The 26,200-nt window shown below is 38.8% G+C and overlaps 1 protein-coding gene across 2 annotated transcripts in view; it reads right to left on the reverse strand.

Annotated features, from left to right (window-relative positions):
• WDR47 (WD repeat domain 47) overlaps window positions 1-25,177 on the reverse strand; it is a 60,611-nt gene extending 35,434 nt beyond the window's left edge. Inside the window, exons 1-4 of one of the 2 annotated variants that reach the window (XM_088835536.1) lie at window positions 24,933-25,177; window positions 8,021-8,080; window positions 3,750-3,916; window positions 1,243-1,326 (exon numbers count right to left, since the gene is read on the reverse strand). In XM_088835536.1, the coding sequence (XP_088691662.1) occupies window positions 1,243-1,326; window positions 3,750-3,916; window positions 8,021-8,041 (272 nt within the window). In that variant the 5' untranslated portion in view covers window positions 8,042-8,080; window positions 24,933-25,177. The remainder of the gene's footprint in view (window positions 1-1,242; window positions 1,327-3,749; window positions 3,917-8,020; window positions 8,081-24,932) is intronic. The other variant, XM_055403689.2, reaches the window with a different exon arrangement.
• Between the last annotated feature and the right edge of the window lie 1,023 nt (window positions 25,178-26,200).

Consider the following 26,200-nt stretch of genomic DNA (forward strand, 5'->3'; position numbering starts at 1 on the left):
AAAATCTACTGTATAAACTGTGCATAAAACCTTGGCCATACCTAAAACTGAAGATGCAAGGGGGACTCCAAAGAGCCCAGCAAAAGCAACAGACTGAAGGTTAAATAACTGAGCAGAGATTTCAACTGATGTCTGTTAGGTGAGGGACAGACTTTGCATTCTGAGTATAACAAAGTATACTGCCTGTATGAATAAAAATCAGTAATTTTCAAAAGAAGATAATGGAAGTCCGGAGTTTCAACAATGAATCCACAATGTGCAGAATATATTTTAAAACATGATGAGACATGTGGAAAAAAGAGTGACTTACAGTTAAGAGAAAAGGCAATCAATAGAAACTGAGCCTGATATAACCCAGAAGTTGGAATTAGCAAATAAGAACTATTAGTGAACAAGCAGTTACTAAAAATAAGTTCAAGGACTTTACTGGGAAATAGTCACAATGAACAAACAGATAGGAATATCTCAGCAGAAAAATTATAAATAAAAGTAAATTCTGCAACCAAAAAGTACAATATTTAAAATGAAAAATTCATTGTTTATGAGCAGGTTACTAACTGAAGAAGTGTCAATAAATGTTGAGAGTAAATCAAGACTGAAGAATACACACAAAAAATGTTTTTAAAAAAGGAACAAAGCTTCAAAACTGTGGAACAATATCAATCTAATACTATAGAATTAGAAGGAGAAGAGAAAGGAGCAGAAAAAAATTTTGAAGAAATAACTGCCAAAAACTTCTCAAATTTGATGAAACAGATAAACTTATAGATTCAAAAACCTCAGTAAACCCCATGCAGGAAAAATACAAGTAAATCACACTTGTGGCAATCAAACTGCTGAAAACCAATGACAAGGAGAAAATCTTGAAGGCAGCTAACAGAAGAAGAAAAAATGAAACATTTATACAAGAGAATTAAAAATAACTCTGTCAGAAATAATGGAAGTCAGGAAACAATGGAATGACACCTCTAAAATCTTTGTAGTATTACAAAGAAACAACTGCTTCAGATAGGACCTTGTGATGTTTTATATATAGGCACCGTTGACTAATTTTATATATCAGACAGTCAACTAATTGAAATACATGCAAGCTGTCCTCTAGAAATGCTCCAACTCAATGGGACTGAGGGTACTATGGGCTAGGAAAGCTAACAGTCTTGTTTTTAAATTTTTGTTTATTGCTTTGTCTTGGTAAACTTCTACCAACGATAAGATACTAAAAAGTTTTAGATGAAATCTTACCTTTTTTTGTCAAATTTTTCCATACATTCTAGAGGCTGAATGAACTGAAGAACTTCATCCCATTGACCATCAAGGATTAGTTGCCTATATAAAGAAAAATCCATGCATGCTATCAAATTTGTGTTACACTAATTAAAAGCAGAATAGATGACAAGATAGCATTAGAACATCACAAAGCAGGTAATTAAGATTAACATTTTACTTGATTCCTCAACCACTATAATAAAATTAACTTTTCCCACAAATGATTTGTAACAACATATGCTATTTGATGGAGAAGGCAATGGCACTCCACTCCAGTACTCGTGCCTGGAAACTCCCATGGACGGAGGAGCCTGGTAGGCTGCAGTCCATGGGGTCGCAAAGAGTCAGACACAACTGAGCGACTTCACTTTCACATTTCACTTTCATGCATTGGAGAAGGAAATGGCCACCCACTCCAGTGTTCTTGCCTGGAGAATCCCAGGGACGGGGGAGCCTGGTGGGCTGCCGTCTATGGGGTCGCACAGAGTCGGACACGACTGAAGCGACTTAGCAGCAGCAGCATGCTATTTGAGAAGAATCTGTGAAGCTGCACCCACTCCTCATTCTAAAATGTGTTTTTCTTCACCTATGTAAAAACATCGAACTAAATCTAAAAGTTTATTTATTTCCCCACTAATCTTACAGTTTAAAGTTATTCTGTATTATTTAGGGGCCAGTGTGTAGGTATGTCCCAGTCTCCCTAAGTCAGTGGGTCTCAACTTGGGGCAGCTTTGCCCCCTGAAGACATCTGGCACTGTGTGGGGACATTTTTGGTTGTCACAACTGGGATGTGACCAGCATTTACAGGGTATGGGTCAGAGGAACTGCTAAATATCCTACATTCTACGATGCACAGGACAACTCCCACACACATACAACAAGATGTTAACAGTACTAAGGCTGAAAAACTGCTCTAATGTGACTTCAACATCTTGGAGGCATTTAACTAAAGTTAACATATACTAAAGTTTATATTCTGAGAATGAAAACAGTAATAAATACTATCAGGTTTCTCTGACTTAAGTGGTCTATGGGAACTTCCAAAAGTTATAAGGCTTTTAGATTACTGTTCTTTCTTAAAAGTTATTTACCTACTTATGCATTTTTAGAACAGAAGATTTAAAAAGAAACAAGCAAGAAGATCTACATAAGACTGCCAACTTTTAAAATTCTACAAAGAATGAATAGTATAAAAAGCAATCACAATATATAACATAACCATTTTATAAAGGGACATTTTAACATTTAAAAAGTAGGAAGGATATAATTTCAAAGGTGAGCCCTTTAAGATGAATACATTAGAAGAATACATTTAGTTTAATGAAAAATTTACTACTCTTTAATTCTTTGCATTTCACCTTAGACCAGTAAAACTTCACCACAAACCAATGGGTTTCTGCAGAGGGATATCAGAGAGCTACTACTAAATTCCAGGAATAGCAATGCTTGAAAGACAAAGCCCAAAGAATACTGCCTCAGTATTGGTTCCTGCTACATATATCATTGACTAAGCTCCCTAGGGCTCAGTGACATTTATAATATCAAATACAGGGAAGTGAAATGAATTTAAATAAACTTTCCTGATATAATAAAGCTTTTTAACAAGTTCCTTCTTCATGAGTTAGAAACACTTCATTTTCATTTCACAAAATGCTACATATCCAAGAATCTGTACTCCCTGTCAAGGACATTTGGTACCACATAAGCACAGAATACATTTCTATCTGGAAATTTGGGTTTTTCTTTTCCTATCCAATTCAAGGAAGGATATATTTAGCTTTCCATTTTGGCAAACATGTTAACTCCCTTTTGCTCTGCAATTCCATCTCCAAGAAACTTGTTCTAAGGAAATAATCCAAGATACAGAAAAAGTCATATGTATGAAAGATGCTCAGTAGAGCCTTTAAGAAAACCTGGAGACAATTGTCTAAAAATAGGGAAATTATTAGGAAATTAAGTAAACTGAAAACTTTAAAAGCAAAAATTTATAATCACACAGAGAATTCTTATAATGTTAATGGATAAAGCAGGATACAAATTATAAATGCAAAACAGAATTGCTAGGTTTTTTTTAATATGCATCAAAAACTATGTGTGGATGGTGAGGTGATTTTTCTTCTTTATTTTTCTATATTTTCTACAAAGAATATATTTATACGAGTACGTTTTATTTCTACAGCTACAAGAGATATTTCAGAAATATTTTAAGTTTACAGTCTCTGATTTCTTAATCGAGTATCTTTTACATGATGCCACAACCATAATAGAGTTGTGACTCTTTTCAATGAATCTTCAAATCTTACTCCTGAAAATATTCTACAGAAAACTTTATTTTGTAAATGCTCATTATACAAATAAACATTAAAAAATTATACTTACTTTTCATGATTATAAAGACCTACCTATATTGTACCTATTATTTTATTAATACTTAACATTTCTTGGAATGAGCTACAAACCTTACAGTGATAATGAAATCATACCTCAGGAAAAGCATATCATCAGAAAATAGGCCATTTATGACTCCACTTTCCTTCTCAAGGGCCAACATACTAATGTGAAGCTTCTTTGAATTCAAGAAGTCTAAGATTAGCTTAATGATTTCAACCTCTTTTACATTCACTGTTTCTTCAGCCGTCATGTCGATAGCCTAAATATTAAAATAAAAACAAAAATTAGTTCTACTGTTTTATTTCTAAGTATTATTAACTACATGGAAACTACACATAACAAGTTTCTTGGAAATAATTAGTACAGGTATTCAAAGTGAAACTAATGTAATATTTGTCAAAACCAAGTCATTCTTTGAGGTATAGCTACGATTTTTTTAAAGTGTTTATTTTCGAGAGATATACATTGGAATTACAGATTGATATGAAGTCTGAGATTTGCTTCAAAACAATACAAAAGGCACATGGCAGAAAGTAAAGAAAAAATGATAATCATGACTATTAAAGTAGGGTAATAGGTAAATGGAGGTTCATAATACTTGCTATGGTCTGAACATTAGTGTCGTCCCAAAATTCACATGTTAAGTGACGGTATTAGGAGGAAAGACCTTTGGACAGTGATGAGGTAATGAGGACAAGGCCCTCACGATTAGGATCAGTGCCCTTGTAAAAGACACCTCAGCTTCCGTGGTTAAATTCCACACTTACCGCAAGGGGCAACCAGTAGTTCCTAGTTGCGGAACTAAAATCCTGCATGCCTCTCGGCATGGCCAAATAAAAATTAAAAATTCAATTAAAAAATAATAATTGAAAAGTAAAAGAGACCCCAGAAAGCTAGCTTAGCCCTCTCTCTTAGGAGAATACAACATGATTCAGCAGTCTGCAACTAGGAAGAGGGCTCTCACAGAACCTAACCATGCTAGCACCCTTATCTCTGACTCCCAGCATCTAGAATCATGAGCACTAAATTTCTTCTATGTATAGATCACTGAGTCTATGGTATCCTGTTATAGCACCTCAGATGAACTAAGATAATATTATTCTGTCTACTCATACATATGTTTAAAATTTGCAATAAAGAGTATTTTTAAAGTCACAAATGACCAAACCATTTTTGGCTATGTCCTATATATTTCATTCAATAAGCACTGGCTATCTTTTCTTTGTGATATACACTGTCCTGTACTCACTCCGTCCTTAAGAAGTTTACAGAATGTAGCAGCAACATGTAAACTGTTGTACTCTATACTTTGGAACCAAACAAAACAAGGCTGATTGAAATGTGCAACTTTAAGTAATATTGGTACTATCAACATAAACATCAATGATATTTCAGTTCTTTCAAATCCCTTCTCTTACCTGTTAAGTCTGCAGTGATACAACTGAGCTCACAAGTTAATCATGAAGAATTAGAACTAAGAGGAATTCTGAAGAGCATTAGGTCAACATTCTCGTTTTAAAGATGAGACCACACAACTTAAATGCCCTAAGTTGTTGAAGTTTTCAGAAATCCAGGCTCAGAGCAATACAAAAGAATAGAAAGCTAAGGAGACTAGTTGCAAGCAAACATGATCAGATAAAACAGACTGTAAGCATCTTTCCCACAGGACTATTTATCTTTAATCAAATTCACAGAAATATAAACATATACATGTATGCATACAGGTCTATTTTTTTCAATTTGTTTACTATTTTGACAATTTATTTCTTCATAATGAGAATTAATTACAATCACGTGGCACACTAGAATGCTCATCAGATGAGTGGAGAAGGCAGTAAACAAAGGACAGAGCATGGGAAAGTAATTATGACTCAAATATGTAAGGATATCAGACTAAGCTAATCTCATACATCCATCTCCACACTAAGGACATGTCTACCTCAGGAAACAGACAAATCACAAATTCTCCCCCAACAGGCCAGTCACCCAATTCCTCATGCTTTGGGTTTCCCTTTGCTGTCTTCTGAGCTGACTACCCTTCCGTTCATAGACTTTGTTCAAAAGACTTTGTACGATAAAATTAATGATACTTCCATTCAATAAATTCTGATCATATTTCACAACTGTCTCTGAGATTACTCCTAGAGCACACTGATTTTAGCATTCCCCAAATCTTCAGATAGTTCTTACTAGAAAAGAATTGTTGTTTAGTCACTAAGTCATGCCTAACTCTTTGCAACCCCGTGGAGCCTGCCAGGCTCCTCTGTCCATGGGATTTCCCAGGCAAGAATACTGAAGTGAGTTGCCATTTCCTCCTCCAAGGGATCTTCCTGACCCAGGGATCAAACCCACGTCTCCTGCTTTGGCAGGAGAATTCTTTACCAATGAGCCACTGCTAATTTAACTCCCAGAAAAATAACTGTAAAGCTGCCTCAAAAGTTCTTAGAGGGCACTTCATTTAAATCACCATATACCAATTACACAACCTAATACAGAATTGAGACCAAAACTTTCTAACATTCAATACACAATATGATATTAAATCAGTTCAGTTCAGTTCAGTCGCTCAGTCGTGTCCGACTCTCCGCGACCCCATGAATCACAGCACGCCAGGCCTCCCTGTCCATCACCAACTCCCGGAGTTCACTCAAACTCATGTCCACAGAGTCGGTGATGCCATCCAGACATCTCATTCTCCGTCGTCCCCTTCTCCTCCCGCCCCCAACCTTTCCCAGCATCAGAGTCTTCCAGTGAGTCAACTCGTCGCATGAGGTGGCCAAAGTATTGCAGTTTCAGCTTTAGCATCAGTCCCTCCAATGAACATCCAGGATTGATCTCCCTTAGAATGGACTGGTTGGATCTCCTTGCAGTATAAGGGACTCTCAAGAGTCTTCTCCAACACCACAGTTCAAAAGCATCGCTTCTTCGGCGATCAGCCTTCTTCACAGTCCAACTATCACATCCATACATGACCACGGGGAAAACCATTGCCTTGACTAGACGGACCTTGGTTGGCAAAGTAATGTCTCTGCTTTTTAATATACTATCAAGGTTGGTCATAACTTTCCTTCCTCATATTATTCAACATTCAGTTTAGTACTAAGTAACTCTGGAGTTATTATACTATGACTCTATGGCAATAGTCCCACTTAAATTTAAACCATAACCACAAGTTTCACGCTGCCATCATTTCTGATCAATCAATAAAGCCTAAGAGAAGTAGTATGTTCTAACAATACATATTTTACAACGACTTTATACTTAGATTTTGAATAGATGCAAAAAATATATCTTAATTAACCAGAATGATTCAAGATTTTAAAAAATTAATTTAAAAGATAAGTTTTAATTCTATACTGTACAAGTCCCAGTAGAAAAGTATACTTTAATTATCCAACCCAGAATTTTAACTCTTATAAACTTTACTGTTGCTAGATACAACATAAAACATAGGTACGTAATGACTATATTTTAGAATTATTCTTTTTGAACACACCCTGTGTTACTGCAGCATTTGTAGAAGCTCCCAAAATCCTAGCTGTATATATTTTTAAAGATAACATATAAAAGCATAATTCATCAACATTTTTTAATCTCCTTACACTATTAATCACTACAAAGCTAAGATTTTCCTCTAATTCGGAGAAGTAGAATTCAGTAATAAATGCCTCTTCCTCTTCCTTCAGGGGGACTATAAATCAGTAAGATTCTACTAGCTTCAGTTCAGTTCAGTTGCTCAGTCGTGTCCGACTCTCCGCGACCCCATGAATCACAGCACGCCAGGCCTCCCTGTCCATCACCAACTCCCGGAGTACACTCAAACTCATGTCCACAGAATCGGTGACGCCATCCAGCCATCTCATTCTCCATCGTCCCCTTCTCCTCCCGCCCCCAACCTTTCCCAGCATCAGAGTCTTTTCCAGTGAGTCAACTCGTCACATGAGGTGGCCAAAGTATTGCAGTTTCAGCTTTAGCAGAACCACTAAAATTATTTTTAATGAGACAGACAGTACATAAATGTTCATAATTATTACTTGAATTAACTTAAGATGCAAAAAAAAAAAAATCAATGAAGAAATGTCTCTTAAAAAGTACAGAGTAGCAGAGCAGCAATGAAGACACAGACACAGAGAACAGACTCGTAGACACAGCAGGGGGAGGAGAAGCTGGGACAAACTGAGAGAACAGCATGGAAACATATACATTACTATATGTAAAATAGATAGCAAGTGGGAATTTGCTGTTTAATACAGGGACCTCAACCCAGTAGTCTGTGACAACCTAGAGGGATGGGAAAAGGTAGGAGATGGGAGCGGGGGGCTCTGGAGGGAGCGGGGCTCAGGAGGGAGGGGCCTATATATACCTGTAGCTGATTCATGTTCATAAAAGGCAAAGGCCAACACCATATTGTAGAGCAATTATCCTACAAGGAAAAAAAAGTACAGAGTAGATGATTTTGTTTGTAACTTTTGTAAAAGCCATTCAATGGCTATCATCAAAAAAATCCAGAAACAACAAATGCTGGAGAGGGTGTAGAGAGAAGGGAACCCTCCTACACTGTTGGTGGGAATGTAAATTGGTATAGCCACTATCAGTTCAGTCCAGTTTAGTCGCTCAGTCATGTCCGACTCTTTGAGACCCCATGGACTGCAGCACACCAAGCTTCCCTGTCCATCACCAACTCCCGAAGCTTACACAAACTTGTGCCCATCGAGTCTGTGATGCCACTACGGAGAACAGTATTGACAGTCCTTAAAAAACTAAAAACAGAGCTATCTTATGACCCTACAATCCTATTCCTGAGTATATATCTGGAGAAAAACATGATCCAAAAGGATGCACCCCAATGTTCATTGCAGCACTGCTTACAATAGCCAAGATATGGAAGCAACCTAAATGTCCATCGACAGAGAAATGGACAAAGAAGATGTACATATATTTAATGAAATAATACTCAGCTGTTAAAAAGAATGAAATAAGGCCACTTGCAGCAACACGGATGGACCTAGATAGTGTTATACTGAGTGAAGTAAGTCAGACAGAGAAAGAGAAATATTGTATGACATCCCTTTAACTGGAATCTAAAAAGAAACGATACAAATGAACTTACTTACAAGACAGACTCACAGACTCAGAGAACAAGCTTATGGTCGCCAGGGGGAAGGGATAGTTAGGGAATGGGGGAAGGGATAGTTAGGGAATGTGGGAAGGTCATGTACACACCGCTATATTAAAAATGGATAACTAACAAGGGCCTATAGTTTAGTACATGGAACTTGACTCAATGTCATGTGGCAGCCTGAATGGGAGGGAGGTCTGGGGGAGAATGGATACATGTATATGTATGGCTGAGTCCCTTCACTGTTCACCTGAAACTACCACAACATTGTTAATGAGTTACACTCTAACACAAAAGAAAAAGTCTGAAAAAAAAGAGATATACATTTAAAATAAGTACTTGAAATACATGCTTAATCTACTTATTATAAACATAAATAAATAAAATCCATTCAAGGGAATTCCCTTGCGGTCCAGTGGTTAGGCATCCATGCTTTCACTACCGATGATCCACATCTGATCCCGGTCAGGGAATTAACATCCCACGGCGAGGCCAAAAAAAAAGTCATTCTAAAGGATAAAGCTCCAGCCCGTCAATCTATTCAGCCAAATCAGCTTTGATAACATCTTCGGTAGATAAGCCAGCCCATGTACATGCATGCTCACCAAGCAGAATTTATAATATATAGGACCAACAATAAAATGTATTCCACTGAAAACAGAAAAAAAATTGGGGTAGGGAAGATCAGATTGTTTCAGTATTTTCATACTGAAAGATAGACTTGCTATTAAAAAATAAATCACAAAACATGAACTCTATGAATTTTCCTCTAAGAAATAAATGTTTACTTATATTCAATAATGAAGTAAGGAAAAAAGTTTTTTTTAAAGTAAATATATCTGGAAATGAGTTAGACAGAGATCAGTATTTTAGTACTAAGATACAATTAACATTTACAGAAACTAAATTCCAGATGGGGTCTCTAAATGGACTCCTGCTGATAACTATCTAAGTGAATCAAGATTAAAAGAATGTATTAGAGGGAAAAAATAGAATTATTTTTAGAAATCTAAGATTAAAGGTAAAATGTTAGCAATAGATAAGAAAAAAAAGAATGGTAATAGAAATATAGACTTCTATGTGTATTTCCATACATAGATATGAAAAAATTTTCATGAAAAAATATCAGCTTTCTAACCAAACATAAATAGATATTTAAATGTCCCTTTGCAATGAGGTACTTTCACTAACTATAATACAAATTAGGAAGGAAGAAAATGCCGAAGGCTAAGAATGATTCAAAAGCATAAGATTAAGGGAATTAGGGCACATCCATTAAATATTTTATAGTCAAGAAAAAAAAGTGTTTAAGAAAGGCTCCATTAATCCCTATCTCCATCCTAAACAATAAACATCGCTTTCTTTTAACTTTCCAAGAATTACTGAGTGCCTAACGCTGAACAGTAGTGCTTTACCATTCCAGTTTACAGCCAAAAATGCAGATGAGGAAATGAAGATTTTTTATAAAATATCAAACTGCAACGTAAGACTACTGTAACTTCTCCTTTAAAAAAAAAAAAAAGAGGGAGGAAAAAACTTCCTAGCTCTTAAATAAAACAGCATTCCAAAAACTTACGCTGTTGCCCAATTCAGTTCAGTTCAGTCGCTCAGTCGTGTCCGACTCCCCCTGCAAATATCTGGTCCTTCAGGAATATCAATGTGACATTGCAAGTCACTTAATTTCTACTGGCCTCAATTTCTTCACACATAAAATAAGAGGGTTATTTAGTCTGTCTAATTTCTATGATTTGTCTTCAAGTTTTATATTTGTTTTAACTCACATTTCAATAACAGGAAGTATATTTTCTTAGGGGGAAATATCAAGTCTGGAATAATCAGAAGTCTCTGATTCTAAGGTCAGTTTAACAAGAGAAAAGAAAGATTTGTTTTAGATCATTTAAGTAAACAAAAGAAGCCCTTCTAACTGCAAGGCCCTGTCACGTCTACTAATCAGCTAGCATGGATGCAGCATGTGTCCCTTCTTACTGTTGACAGCTGTTCTCTATTCATCAATTATTTTAATTTACCTTCTGGAACTGTGAATGATTTTTAGCCTGAAGAACAAATTACATTTAAAGCAGGTGCAGCTTTCATAGCTATAAAAAGAAAAGAATCAATTAACATAAAAATACGTTGTATATATGCATAAAATATCTCTGGCAATAGACACAAGATACTGATAAAACTGGCTGTCTCCAGGAGGGAAAAATGGATAACAAAGAACAGAAATGGAATGGATAATAAAGAAGAAAAATGGTGTCACTATACACCCTTTTGTACCTTTTTAATTCTGGACCATGTGCAATTATTACCTTTTCCAAAATTTTTAAATATTTTATATGAAATTTATATATTATATTTATAATTTAAATATTACATATGAAACATATATTCCCTGGTAACTCAGCTGGTAAAGAATCTGTCTGCACTGCAGGAGACCCTGGTTCAATTCCTAGGTCAGGAAGATCCCCTGGAGAAGCCATAGGCTACCCATTCCAGTATTCTTGCCTAGAGAATCCCCATGGACAGAAGAGCCTGGCAGATTACAGTCCATGGAGATGCAATGGATCAGATACAACTGAGCAACTAAAACAATACACACATGAAATATAATGACCTTCTAATTGCAAATAACTGGAAATAACTAGCTATATAAGGAATATAATATATTCATTATGTATATAACAAGGCAATAACATTTCAGAATGACTTGTATTTTTTTCATAAACTGAGACCCTCTTCTCAGAGTCTATTCAAATATTATTTCAATCTTTCTTTATGAGATAAAGGCATTTGTATTATTTTCATATTCAAACCCACAAATATTTTTTAAATACATTTAATAACTGAAGTACTTACAAGATAGGTAGACACAAGCTGTGTAATTCAGTCACATAAAAACCAGAAAAGGTAAATTAAAAAACTGCCAAATTTGGCACTAAAAATGTAAAATGTAAATCTTTCATTTAACAGAAGTTGCCATGAACAAGGTAATAGATAAGGGACAAGGACCAAATACAACACAAACAGTTAAAAGATCACCATCCAGAACACAAAAATAGCATCTTCAAATCAGTATCTCCCCCAAAATCCCAGCTGAACAAATATTCACATCACCAAAAATAACCAAAAAAATTGATGAAAAGATGTCCAACTTCACTAGTAACATTAAAATAAGATACCCACAATGGCAAAATTTTAAAGACCTGATAGTATCTAGAGTTGGCAAGAGTGTGAGTAAACGCCCCTTCACACACACTGTGTTAAGAATATAAACCAGGGACTTCCCTGGGGATCCAGTGGTTAGCATTCCATGTTTCCACCACAGTGGGCACAGGTTCAAACCCTAGTTGGGGAAATAAGACTCTATATGCCGCACGGTATGACCAAAAATCTTTAAAAATACATAATGAAAGAAAGAATATAAATTGGGACAGACTTTTGGAGAGAGAATTTGACAGCATGAAATTTTCATCTACGAAAATTTTAAACGCATATACTCTTTGACTCACCAATTCCAATTCTATTTATAGGCACCTATTCTGCAAAAAAAAAAAAAAACAGTCCATTCTAAAGGAGATCAATCCTGGATGTTCATTGGAGGGACTGATGCTAAAGCTGAAACTCCAATACTTTGGCCACCTCATGCGACGAGTTGACTCACTGGAAAAGACTCTGATGCTGGGAAAGGTTGGGGGCGGGAGGAGAAGGGGACGACGGAGAATGAGATGGCTGGATGGCATCACCGACTCTGTGGACATGAGTTTGAGTGTACTCCGGGAGTTGGTGATGGACAGGGAGGCCTGGCGTGCTGTGATTCATGGGGTCGCGGAGAATCGGACACGACTGAGCGACTGAACTGAACTGAACTGAACTGATTCTGCAAAAATATACAAATATATACAAAGATACATATACAATATGTGAACCGTGAACTTCCAGATGTTCAAGCTGGTTTCAGAAAAGGCAGAGGAACCAGAAATCAAATTGCCAACATCTGCTGGATCATCAAAAAAGCAAGAGCGTTCCACAAAAACATCTATTTCTGCTTTACGGACTATGCCAAAGCCTTTGACTGTATGGATCACAATAAACTGTGGAAAATTCTGAAAGAGATGGGACTACCAGACCACGTGACCTGCCTCTTGAGAAACCTGTATGCAGGTCAGGAAGCAAGAGTTAGAACTGGACATGGAACAACAGACTGGTTCCAAATAGGAAAAGGAGTACGTCAAGGCTGTATACTGTCACCCTGCTTATTTAACTTATATGCAGAGTACATCATGAGGAACGCTGGGCTGGAAGAAGCACAAGCTGGAATCAAGATTGCCGGGAGAAATCAATAACCTCAGATATGCAGATGACACCACCCTTATGGCAGAAAGTGAAGAAGAACTAAAGAGCCTCTTGATGAAAGTGAAAGAGGAGAGTGAAAAAGTTGGCTTAAGGCTCAACATTCAGAAAACTAAGATCATGGCATCCGGTCCCATCACTTCATGGCAAATCGATGGGCAAACTGTGGAAACAGTGGCTGACTTTATTTTTCTGGACTCCAAAATCACTGCAGATGGTGACTGCAGCCATGAAATTAAAAGACGCTTACTCCTTGGAAGGAAAGTTATGACCAACCTAGACAGCATATTAAAAAGCAGAGACATTACTTTGTCAACAAAGGTCCGTCTAGTCAAGGCTATGGTTTTTCCAGTGCTCATGTATGGACATAAGAGTTGGACTATAAAGAAAGCTGAGGGCAGAAGAATTGATGCTTTTGAACTGTGGTGTTGGAGGAGACTCTTGAGAGTCCCTTGGACTGCAAGGAGATCCAACCAGTCCATCCTAAAGGAGATCAGTCCTGGGTGTTCATTTTAAAGGACTGATGCTAAAGCTGAAACTCCAATACTCTGGCCACCTGATGCGAAGAACTGACTCATTGCAAAAGACCCTGATGCCGGGAAAGATTGAGGGCAGGAGGAGAAGGGGACGACGGAGGATGAGATGGTTGGATGGCATCACCGACAAAATCGACATGGGTTTGGGTGGACTCCGGGAGTTGGTGATAGGCAGGGAGGCCTGGAGTGCCGCGGTTCATGGGGTAGCAGAGTCGGAAACAACTGAGCTACTGAGCTGAACTGAACTGAACATATACAAAGATGTTCCTTAAGATTTGCTTGTAATAGAGAAAAATTAGAAATGAACTGAGCTCTTATCAATAGAATTGTTAATTTTTGGTAAATTCATATTATAGAATACTAATGCAGTGATATAGATCTACTGTACCTTAACAATAAAAAGACACAGAAAAATACAGTATCAACAAATACTTGATGAATCAATGAACATAAATAGGCCTATTTATATCTTTTAAAAGGGAGAGCATAGTATTTCTGTATCTAAATAAATGAAAAAGAGAGGCTAGAGGGATACATATCAAACTGTTCAGAGTGGTTACCTCTGAAAAGAAGAATGAGATTGGATGGAGGGCAGGGAACTAGGAAAGGAAAGGATTGAAGGGAGATTTTTTTACTCTTCATCATTCAAAATCATCTGAATGGTTTATAACCAATATATATTCATGTATTAATTATATATACATTTCTTATATAAATAAAAGTTTTAACAGAAAAAAACCATGAAAATGAAAAAAAAAAATCACAGAATTAGATCTCAAAAATTCTTTATCAAGGTACCAGGTATAGATGAATCCCAACCACATGGACTACAGCCTGCCAAGTTCCTCTGTCCATGGAATTGTCTAGGCCAGAATACTGGAGTGGGTAGCCATTCCCTTCTCCAAGGGATCTTTCCAGCGCAGGGATCGAACCCAAGTCCCCCGCATTGCAGGCAGATTCTTTACCATCTGAGCCACAAGGAAAGTCCAAAGACAGGATTAACTGCCAGATTTACAATTCAAAAACTATTGGGCACAAAAACTATTGTAGGATATTATATTGCTTAATTGATCTTTGTAACAATCATAAGATTGACAATGTTATCTCCATTTTACAGATGAAGACACGAAGCTTTGAATGGTCAAAAACTTAGCCCAGCATTTATATTAAGGCTGAACATCTCACTAGCAGCTGACCACTTCTTTCAGAAACATGTCAGGACATATATTCCAATATCAACATTGATGTCAACGCCATCCAATAAATTTCTTAAAAGTAACTGAAGGAACCTATTTAACTGTGTAACAAAGGGGTAAAAAGGAGGCAAATATATATACTTAGATTAATTTTCAGTTCAATTTTTCATTAATTCCTTAAAACATCTGCATTGCCTTATCTTGACAGGCAGGAAATTGCATCCTCCTCCCCAATCCTGAACCTAAGCTTTGTAACAATGAAAATTAGAATTTTTGACTGTGAAAGACAGAAATACAGAGACAGAGAAGTTAGGCAAAGAGAGACACAGAAGCAGAAACAGGAAGGCAGAGAAGGAAGGAAGAAAAGACTGCAGACAAAACTCTAGGACAAGACTGGAACCATAAGTTGACTGAAGTTCTTTCTATTGTATCACATTGATTTCCAAGAAAAGAAAGGGCAACAATATGAAAACAAGGAAAAACACAAAATGGATACACAGTCATCTAAATATGCCAAAATGAAAAACCTTCATCAAACTCGAATAATATGAAAAATTATTCCAACAGAGGTCCATAGTTCTATCATTTTTCATACTGTTTTTCTATTAAACAGTACTAATAGGGTGGGTAAATAAGCTAGAAGTCTATATTAACAACAATCTAATCAGAGTTTTAAATATACCCTGTTAGCCAGAGAGACAAAATTGTTAGCTCAACTGTGTAAAAAACTAAAATGAATTTAAAGATTACTTTTTTTATTTTAAAAGATCTCTCCACATCTAATAATAAAATATAATTCCTAACCTTAACTTAATAAACTCATTAATTTTTAAACTGTGTTATCCAAATGAATGCTGCCATCAAAAAACAAGCAGTATTGAAAGTGACAGGAGGGAAGGAAACCTTCAAAGTGAAAAAAAAAATTTAGACAGAAAGAACTCTAGAATTTAGCTGTTTGCATCTGTGCGTGCTCAGTCACTTCAGTGTCCGACTCTTTGCGACCCTATGGACTGTAGCCCGCCAGGCTCCTCTGTCTATGGGATTCTCCAAGCAAAAATACTGGAGCGCGTTGCCATGCCCTCCTCCAGGGGAGCTTCCCAACCTAGGGATCAAACCCACGTCTCCTGTGTCTCCTGCACTGCAGGCGGATTCTTTACCACTGAGCCATCAGGGGAGCCCCTTAGCTGTTTAACTTTTGACTTTAAAACAAACCAGATTTGAAAGTACCTTTGAAAAGCTATATCGAATATGGGGAAGTCTAAATAAACATTGCAGGAAACCTGGGTTCGATCCCTTGGTTGGAAAGATCCCCTGGAGAAGGATGGCAACCCATTCCAGTATTCTAGTCCATGGGGTCGCAAACCGTCAAGACACTACTTGAGCAACTTTCACTTTGACTTTCATAAGAACTTTAGGTCTCACAGCGTGAACTCCTTGGAAGTTGGCCTGGCACACTCCACATGCAGATTCTGGTGCTTTCCCAACCTTCTTGGGATAAAGGTAAATAATTTTATTACCAGGGGTTCAGGACCGCCTGGTTTTGTTTCAGGCTGTACTGCAAGACAAAAGACAACAGTATGTCAAATGCTCTATCATTCTGAATGCTTTTAGACACCATCCCAGAAGAGGAAGAAGAACCTAGGTAAGTTTCAATAGTGTGTTGCTACAATGCTTTGCTGCTGAACATAACAGTTTTTGGAGCACGACCAAAAGCAAAATTATGGTGCTAATTTAAAGCATAAGAATTTTACATCTAAAAATGAAGTATGTGAAAAATTTGTTTTATTCTTAAATAATGTACTTTTTTAGGGACCTCCCTGGCAGTCCAGTGGTTAAGACTCTATGCTCCCAATGCAGGGGACATGGGCTCCCTCCCTGGTCTGGGAGCTCCCGCGTGCCACACAGGTGTGGCAAAATATTAATAATAATACACTGTTTTAGATCACGTTTACAACATGGTTCAGTGGGTTTGTTTAAGGTCTACTGGATCTCTGCTGAGTTCTCCAGTCTCAGACTTAATACTTTTCCAATCATAAAGTTCATAAATTGTGTCACGGATTTCAAGAGAAACATGGAGGGGTAAGTTTGGTTAGACCAAAGCAAGTAACTTCTTTAGAACTATTCAAAATGTGAATCTTACTAACGAGAAACAATGCCACCACTTGACTATAGAATTTTTATTGGACATTAGGCAGAGCTAAGCATAAGAAACTCAAGGTCTCCTGACTCGGAGTCAAAAGTTTTAGGTATTAATCTTGCAAAGAATTTTAAAAGTTTTAAATAGTTTATTCCTTAAATTATCATAGCAGCTTATGGTAAAAACTCAAATGTTTATAAATTTCAACCTATAAAAACACATGTAAAAAAGGCAGGGGAAAAAAGACAGAATGTTTTTAAGAGTAATATTTATAATAAAAATTAATTTAAAATTCTAATCACAAATTAATGTTTATCAATTAAGATCAAAGTGAATATTCATATAAATTTATGTAGTATCCTTTATTTATTTGCTTATTTGTGTGTTTTACCTTACTTGTGGTAAAAGAGATGCTTTATCTAAGAACACAATCTCACTTTTCATTGTATCATGAAATATAACTATCTCAAGTATAGTTTTCTGTCACACCTAAAGACAAGGTAATCTTTGTAAAATAGATTAAAATTATCCTTTATTTTTTTTTTACTCCCACACTTGTTTTCAATGAGAAAAGTAGAACTTAAGATGTTTGGGTATGCTTCAAAAACTGAACATACAAAAAATAGTCAGGAGGTATACAACTGTCTCTACTATACAGCAGAATATTTAGAAACATAAGAAAATGTACTGAGGCACAAAAACTTGTGTACTAAAAAAACCCACAAATATAAAAGTATTAACTACTGAAAGATGTACAATAGCATATATACTATATAACTACCCATTTAATTGAGTTTTCCATTCTTAGCTTTTCTACTTCCTGAGCATTTATAAACTTATCATAGAATTAAGTTGGGAGGTACCTTTGTCCACTCTCTTTTTCTAGTACAGAATATCTGAACACGTATCTCTGACAGATGGTCTGCCAATGTCCATAAACACCTCCAATGACAGAAAATTTCTATACCCCACCCAAGGTACCCGTCTCAGTCTCTGAGACAGGCACCAGTGAGACTATTATTGTTTTTACACCCTTCCATAGTCCCTGGCCCTTGAGTGTGGACTGGATTTAGTAACTCACTTGTACCCAAGTGCAGACTGGAAGTGTTGGGGTGTCACTTCCAAGATTTATAAAGAGATTGTAACATCCATTCCAAGAGCAGGTGTTGCCCTCTCTCAAACTGCTCTCTCTGGGGGAAGTCAGCTGCCACATCATGAAGAAACCTTGTGGAAAGATCCAAGTAACAAAGAGCTGTAGAAGGTCTCCAGTCAGCAGTCTGCGAAGAGTGGAAGCCCTCAGTCCAACAAGGAACAGAGGTCCGAGACATTGAGTTTGGAAGGAGATCATTCTCCAGTCCAGCTTTCAGGTGAGACCATAACTCCTAGAGAAGCTTAACTGAAACCTCAAGAGAGACCTAAAATCAAGAGGCTCCCAGCTGGGATGGCCCAGATTTCTGAACTCCAGAAACAGTAAAGTGAATATTTGTTGTTTTAAGCCACTTAGTTTGGGGTAATTTGTTACACAGCAATAGATAATGCAGAATTCCTGCAATTTTTCACAATATAAAAAGGCATTTTATTTTGTTTTCCAATATTGCATTGAAATCTACTTTTCTCTGACAATCATCATCTATTCCCCTACTTCCTTCAACCAATCTTCACATAACTTCCAGATTCCCTACAATACTAGTCATTCTCCTCTGAACAACTGTTAACCTCACTTTAAATCACCTGAAATAGAACACAATACTCCCTCCAGTTGTGGTCTGGTCAACAACTGTACACAATGAAATTAACAATTCCCATAATGTGGGTACTATACAATGAGCACAACTAGACACCTAAAGTTGCTTTACATCTTCTATTTATGAGATACTGTTTTTTGTATTTCCCAGAATTTCATTTCAAAAGCTTTTCCTAAAGTTAGAAAGAAAACCAACCCAATTCTATTTCCAAGCTCTCAAAATAATATTTTTTAAAAAATAAAATTTGGAAAAATGTTCAAACAATATATATAGCAAGGGGTTAATATCCAAAATATGCAAAGAACTCATAAAACATCAAAAAATGAACAACCTGATTAAAAAATGGGAAAAAGATTTAAACATATTTTTCCAAAGACATACAGACTGCAATGAAAAGATGCTCAACTAATCATCAGGGAACTACTAATCAAAACCAGTGACATCCTCACACACATCAGGATGGCTATTATTGAAAAAGACAACAAATAACCACTGTTGGCAAGGATACGGAAAAACCCTTGTGACCTGCAGGTGGGAATGTAAACTGGTACAGACACTAAGGAAAACAGTAAACAGATTCCTCAAAAAATTAAAAATAGAATAGGGCCCAGCAATTCCACTCCTGGATATTTATCTGAAAAAAATGAAGACACTAGTTAGAAAAAATATAAGAACCCCTATGTTCATTCCTGCATTATTTACAAAAATAAGATACAAAAGCAACCTAAGTGCACACTAATAGATGAATGGAGAAAGATGTGGTACACACACACATATACACAACAGAATATTACTCAGCCAAAAAAATGAATGAAAAGTTTCCCTGGTGGTCCAATGGTTAAGACTCCACCTGTCAATACAGGGGACACGGGTTCTATCCCTGGTCAGGGAAGATCTACATGCTGTAGAGCAACTAAGCCCACAAGCCACAACTACTGAGGACCCTGCACTAAAGCCTGTGTTCTGCAACAAAAGAAGCCACTGCAAGGAGAAGCCCATGCACCACATGAAGAGTAGCTCCCACTTGCCACAACAAGAGAAAGCCCTTGAGCAGCAACAAACACCCAGCACAGCCAAATATAAAATAAATTAATTAAAAAAAAAGACGAATGAAATCTTGCCATGTATTATGCTAAGTGAAATAAGTTAGAGAAAAGTAAATACTGAATGATTTCACTTATGTGTGGAACCTAAAAAACAAACAAAACAGAAACAGTTATACATACAGAGAACAAACAGTTGGCTGCCAGAGAGGAAAGGTGTAAGGGGAGGAAGAGACAGGTGAGGGAAATTAAGAGGTACAAATTTCCAGTTTCAAAATAAATGAGTCAAGGGTATGAAATGTACAGTACGGGGACTAAGACAATAACTATTAATATGTGATGTCTCTATAGAGTGACATATTGTGACTAGACTTATCATGGTGATCATTTTGAAACGTATAGAAATATCAAATCGCTATGTTACATAACAGGAACTTACATAGTCTTCAACAGGGGGCTTCCCTAATGGCTCAAATGGTAACGAATCTGCCTCCAATGTGGGAGACCTGGGTTCGATCCCTGGGTTGGGAAGATCTCCTGGAGAAGGAAATGGCAACCCACTCCAGTATTCTTGCCTGGGAAATCCCATGGACAGAGAAGGCTGGCGGGCTACACAGTCCATGCATTCACAAAGAGTCGGACACAACTTAGCAATGAAACAACAATATTATATAGGAAAGTTGTTGAGAGTAAATCTTAAAGAGTTCTCATCACAAGGGAAAATATGTTTTCCTATTTTTAAAATTTTGTATCTATATGAAATGATGGATGTTCACTAAACTTATGATAATTATTTCATAATGTATGCAAGTCAAATTATTATGTACACCTTAAATTTATCCAGGGCTGTTTGTCAATGATATCTCAGTAAAACTGGAAGCGAAGAAAGGAAAAATGTTAAATCAAAATGGACATTAAGGCACCAATTTTAGCTCAGTTCTATAAAGCTTTCTCAAGATTTTTATATAAGTTCCATTTTCTTTTTCAACAGGTTTCACAAAACTTGGCACTTAGTCATACAATTTCATTCATTTCTCGAATGAGTTATTTGAATTCATTACTTGAATGAAATGCATCAACTATAAATAGTATAAAAATTTTATGCCATTTTTCATGTAGTACTTTTTCTCTAAAATAGTGCTGACTTGTAAAATGAGATCAACTTCCTAACAGAGTGACATGAATGTGATTGGTGCAATGTAAATTTCTCCCCCTTTAGAACTCATAAGGTAAGGACATTGTCCTCGGACAATATGTCAAAAGGGCTGCTAAATGGAAGAGCTGTGTGTTATATGTGTTAGTCACTCAGTCATGTCTGACTCTATGTGACCCCATGGTCTATAGCCTGCCAGGCTCCTCTGTCCATGGAATTTTCCAGGCAAGAATACTGGAGTGGGTTCCCATTCCCTTCTCCAGGGGATCTTCTGGAAAATTTTCTAGAAGAGCTACTGTGCTGTGAATAAAATATAAAAATTTAATCTGCAAAAAGCTTACCTCGTTTTTAAAAAAAAAAACTAGGTGTAATTTTAAAACATTGGGAATCCTGATTAGATCAGCTATGTTAAAGATGCCACATGGAGAGACTGCTACTTGTAGAAACACATCTGAAGTATTCATTTAAAAATACTTGTGTCCACGTGCTAGCATCATGCCACACCCCTGGGTTACAATGACTGAGTTACTACGGTGAACAAGATAAAACACAGAAGGGCTTATAAAGGAGGGCGTGGTGTTTTGTAAGGGTACCGTTTTACTCAAACAAAAACAAATTCAAAAGAAAATCAATTGAAATATGTAAGTTTTGGCTATTCAGTGTAATGGTTTCAAAATAAATAGCAAAAAATAAAAAGTATTCTCAGACAAGGGTCAGCAATGGATTTATAACCTGAAGACACGGATTAAAGTCTTCTGTACAAAAACATTATACATAAAATATAAAGAGTAACATTAAAAAATGACAAAATTTCATGGAAGTTCAGAGGAATAATGCGGTATCTTGCTAAGAATGTGTCTGAAGGATTGTTAATATCCTAACATGCAGAGATGGGAAGGGAAAAATACGCTAACATTTACTGTGCAGCCACTATGTCAGGTCCTGTGCTAAATACTCCCATACGTCATCTATATTAATTCTCACAACTTTCCAACTTCATTTTACCTAAGATTACACTAATACTCTGAGACATTAGTTACTTGTCTCAGGTCACTCTGCAAAAAGTGCAGAAGCAAGAATGGAACAACTGGGTCTAAAATCCTGTGACCTTTCCATTATAACCTTCAGGCCTGTATAGGGGTGAAAACAAGAGAGGATAGTTAGGATTCAAGTAATTTGGAAACTAATGTCAAAGCTTCAGAAAGTGAACTCAAAAAAAAAAGAAAGTGAACTCAACTTATTTCCTGTCCTATGAAGTAATCTCTCATTCATTAGCTGAGTAAGCCTAAAGCAATTCTTCTAAAACTTTTCTCTAAAACAACAAAAGAAATTGAACCCATCCCCACAGAGCCTGTAAACATAAAATTTCTTTGAATTTTACCTTAGAAATTAGTGTCAATATTACATTCTCCATATATCTTCTGTTTAATATTTTTTTAAAAAAACTATTTTTTATCCAAGTCTTCAAGGGAAATTGATGACAATTCCATAAAGGTATGTCATATTCTGTGGCCACAGATTTACTTCTTGACACACTTAAGCTTATCTAGAATACTCCTATTTGAAAACCATAGGTCAGAGGGGATAAAGTAAGCTATTTCTTGACCAAGAATCAATGATCTACACTAAGAATTATTTAATACCAAATGAAACTCAAGTAAGAGTTATTGGCCATAGCCTTATTTTTTAAAGTATGAAAACATCCTACTGAAAATCCTGACCCACATATAGAAAGAACACACCCTTTCGCCATGTCACCACAGTAATAAAAAACCTCTGCCAAGGAGTAAAGATGTATTTTAATAGTTTCTGAAGGCAATGGCAAGCCACTCCAGTACTCTTGCCTAGAAAATCGCATGGACAGGGGAGCCTGGTGGGCTGCAGTCCATGGGGTCGCTACTATTCGGACACTACTGAGCGACTTCACTTTCACTTTTCACTTTCACACATTGGAGAAGGAAATGGCAACCCACTCCAGTGTTCTTGCCTTGAGAATCCCAGGGACGGGGGAGCCTGGATGGCTGCCGTCTATGGGGTCACACAGAGTCGGACACGACTGAAGTGACTTAGGAGCAGTAGCAGCATAAGCCCCTTAAGGCCATTGTAAGAAATAAGCTCTTGGACCTAGAAATACTAAATAGATCATTCAGAAATTTTTAATTATCCTGTCAACGCTCCATTCTATTAAAAGGTAATCAACAGATGTCTTAAATTTTTTTTCCAAAGTGCTTTCAAATACTTTATTTTGTTCAGCTTCACAGCTCATTCCCAGACTAAAACAAAAGCAGGTATTATCATTTGGAAATTAGACTAGTCAACAGTCGGGTAAGCAGCTCTTCCAAGATTAAAATCAGTAGCAAAGGGAAACTTAAATCCAGGCAATCTGATTTTCAGCTTACTGAGCTACTAAGGAAAACTGCATCTTTTCACACTTATTTTGAACTGTTTCTCAAACTGTAGCATATGTTGAGCATATCAAACGCTATGTAAGTAATTGATAATGGGGCTTCACAAACAAAAAAGCTGAACATATTATGTAACTAGGAACCGATAGTACCCTGCTCTCTTACGATACAAACCTAGTACTGGCTTCAAGAAGAAAAAAAGACAATTAGGAAGTGGGAAAGTAGGTGGAAAAGAGATTAAAATTCCTTCACAAAAAACTTGCATATTTATAATGGCATCAAATTCAAGCGTTTGTGTGTGTGTGTGTGTTCCCCTAACAATACATTGTTATGGCTTAATTGGCTGGTCACTATAATAATTTTTCCTTCCTATGTAGAAACAATCATTCCACTAAAACCTAAGGTAAAACCGTTCATTACATTTTCCTTCCAAATGAGACCCAGGAATATGGTATATAAAGGAAAATAGGCTCTTAGGCGTTTCTCCATTCTATTACAGCAAAATTTCAAGGCAACACATGCCAACACTGGAGACAAAAAAAAATCTACTTGGATTTACTGTGGAAAAAAAATATATTTACAGCATATTCAAGCCTTACATGTTAATCTCTGTGCCATCAACTTCTTGAAGCACTCAAAGTCAGCAACAAGGGGAGGGAAATAAGTGTTAGGATCACAACCTATGAATCTGGGTGGAACAAAGACTTCTCCTCTCATTATGCAGAGAGAACCAAGTTGCCAAAAATGCTCTGATCAGATACCATGCGTGGTTACTAACGGCACGTCTGGGTACAGAGAGGAAAAAAAAGTCAAATGCTGGTCAAATGCCTCCCCTGTTCCCCCTGCCCCATTTCGGCCAAGGCCTCGCTCCAGAGCTGGATCCCCAACCTCTTTTCTCCCCAACAGAAGTAAGCGGCTTAACCCTATGAGTTCTACAAGCTCCCGTTCTCCTCTCCCACGCAGGCGCCCCCGGGGCTCCGGGCCAACCCCAGCTCCAAATCTAGTCGCGGCCCCTCTCCCCGACTCCGCCCAGACCCCCAAAGGCCAGCAGCCACTGACCACTGACGTCAGGAAGGCCCAGCCCGGCCCCCGCGGGGCTGCCCCAGCCCCGCAGCGCCCTCCCCTCCTCCGGGCCAAGGCGTGCCCAGAAAGGGACGGGAGCGCGCCCCTCGGCTGTCGCTCGGGCTTGGCAGAGGGGCGAGGAAGAAAGAATCAGCGTCGTCAGCCGCCCTCCCGCTCCACAGCAGCAGCGAGGTGGACACCCGCCGCGCTCAAAGACGGACCGTGCCAGGGCGAGGGGCGTCGCTCGGTCGGCGAGGCCGGACTGGCAGCGAGGCAAGGTGTGGTTCAGGAGCGGCGCTTCCAGTCGCGGCCTGGCCCCCATCCGTCGGCGCCGGGGCCTCACCCACGACCCCAGTCCCCACCCAGTCAGCACCCCAGCCGACACAAGACCCTTCTCCCGCGCCAGGGACGCCGCCCTTGGGGTCGCCAGTGTCGCCGCCCTGTCAGCTGGTGACCGGCGGCGGCGGGTGACCATGACAACCCGAGGCGCAGCGCGACCCCGCCTCCGCCTCCAGGACTCGCTCACCTGAGGGCTCCGGGTCGAGCCCGGAGAAACCGCGGAGGAGAACGCGGCTGGGAGGCCAGAGGACGCGGCCCCGAAGAGGCGGGCTCCGGGCTGGAGAGGGAGCGCGAGGGCGGCGGTCTGGGCTCGGCGTCGGTCCTGCCTCCTGCCCCAGCGCGTCAATCCATCAGCCCGTCAGTGCGTCCTTCCTCGCGTCGGCCCCTCCCGAAGCCGGCTACCGCTCGGCTCAGCCTCTCGCACACTGCGGTTGTCAAGCGGCGCCGGAGCCAAGCGCCAGCCCCGGGCCGCAGCCAATCGGCTCGCTTCCCCGAGGCGCCGCAGGACCCCGCCGAGCGGGGCGGCCAGGCAGGTGCCTGCGCCGAAGGGAGAGTGGGCTGGGCGGGCCCCAACCCGCGGCGCGGCGGGCACAGGCCTGGCGGACCGGTCCCTGCCAGCGCTCAAGGGAGCAGCCGGACTCGAGGAAGACTCGGCGCGGCGACTGCGTGAGAGACCGGCAGCCGGGACGCAGACCCTTTGGCGGCCGGTGACCCCGCGTCCCGAAGTAGGGCGGAGGGGCTTGTCGCCTCCGAATGAGTCGTCTCCGCATTAGACGTGCCTCTTTTAAGACTCCTCCCTGATGGTCTATTAATAAAGGATAACGAAGTAAACCTCGCCACCTTCTCTTCGCTCCCACGTCCCACTTCCTGAAAATTCCAACCATTTAATTACCCCCTTCTTGATGCTTAAAACATTTTTGTTATTTAACACAACACATTCACTTTTCCATTACCCATTTTGGTAGTAAGCCCATCTACCTCACTACTTTCCACCCTATCAGTACATCAGTTCAGTTCAGTCGCTCAGTCGTGTCCGACTGTCTGCGACCCCATGAATCTCAGCATGCCAGGCCTCCCTGTCCATCACCAACTCCCCGAGTTCACTCAAACTCATGTGCACAGAGTCGGTGATGCCATCCAGCCAGCTCATTCTCTGTCGTCCCCTTCTCCTCCTGCCCCCAACCCCTCCCAGCATCAGAGTCTTTTCCAGTGAGTCAACTCGTCGCATGAGGTGGCCAAAGTATTGCAGTTTCAGCTTTAGCATCAGTCCTTCCAATGAATACCCAGGACTGATCTCCTTTAGAATGGACTGGTTGGATCTCCTTGCAGTCCAAGGGACTCTCAAGAGTCTTCTCCAGCACCACAGTTCAAAAGCATCAATTCTTCAGCGATCAGCTTTCTTCACAGTCCAACTCTCACATCCATGCATGACCACAGGAAAAACCATAGCCCTGA

The sequence above is a fragment of the Moschus berezovskii genome, chromosome 4, assembly GCF_049115385.1.
Source record: "Moschus berezovskii isolate FMDL1 chromosome 4, NW_MosBer_1.0, whole genome shotgun sequence".
In the NCBI taxonomy this organism is placed as follows: Eukaryota; Metazoa; Chordata; class Mammalia; order Artiodactyla; family Moschidae; genus Moschus; species Moschus berezovskii.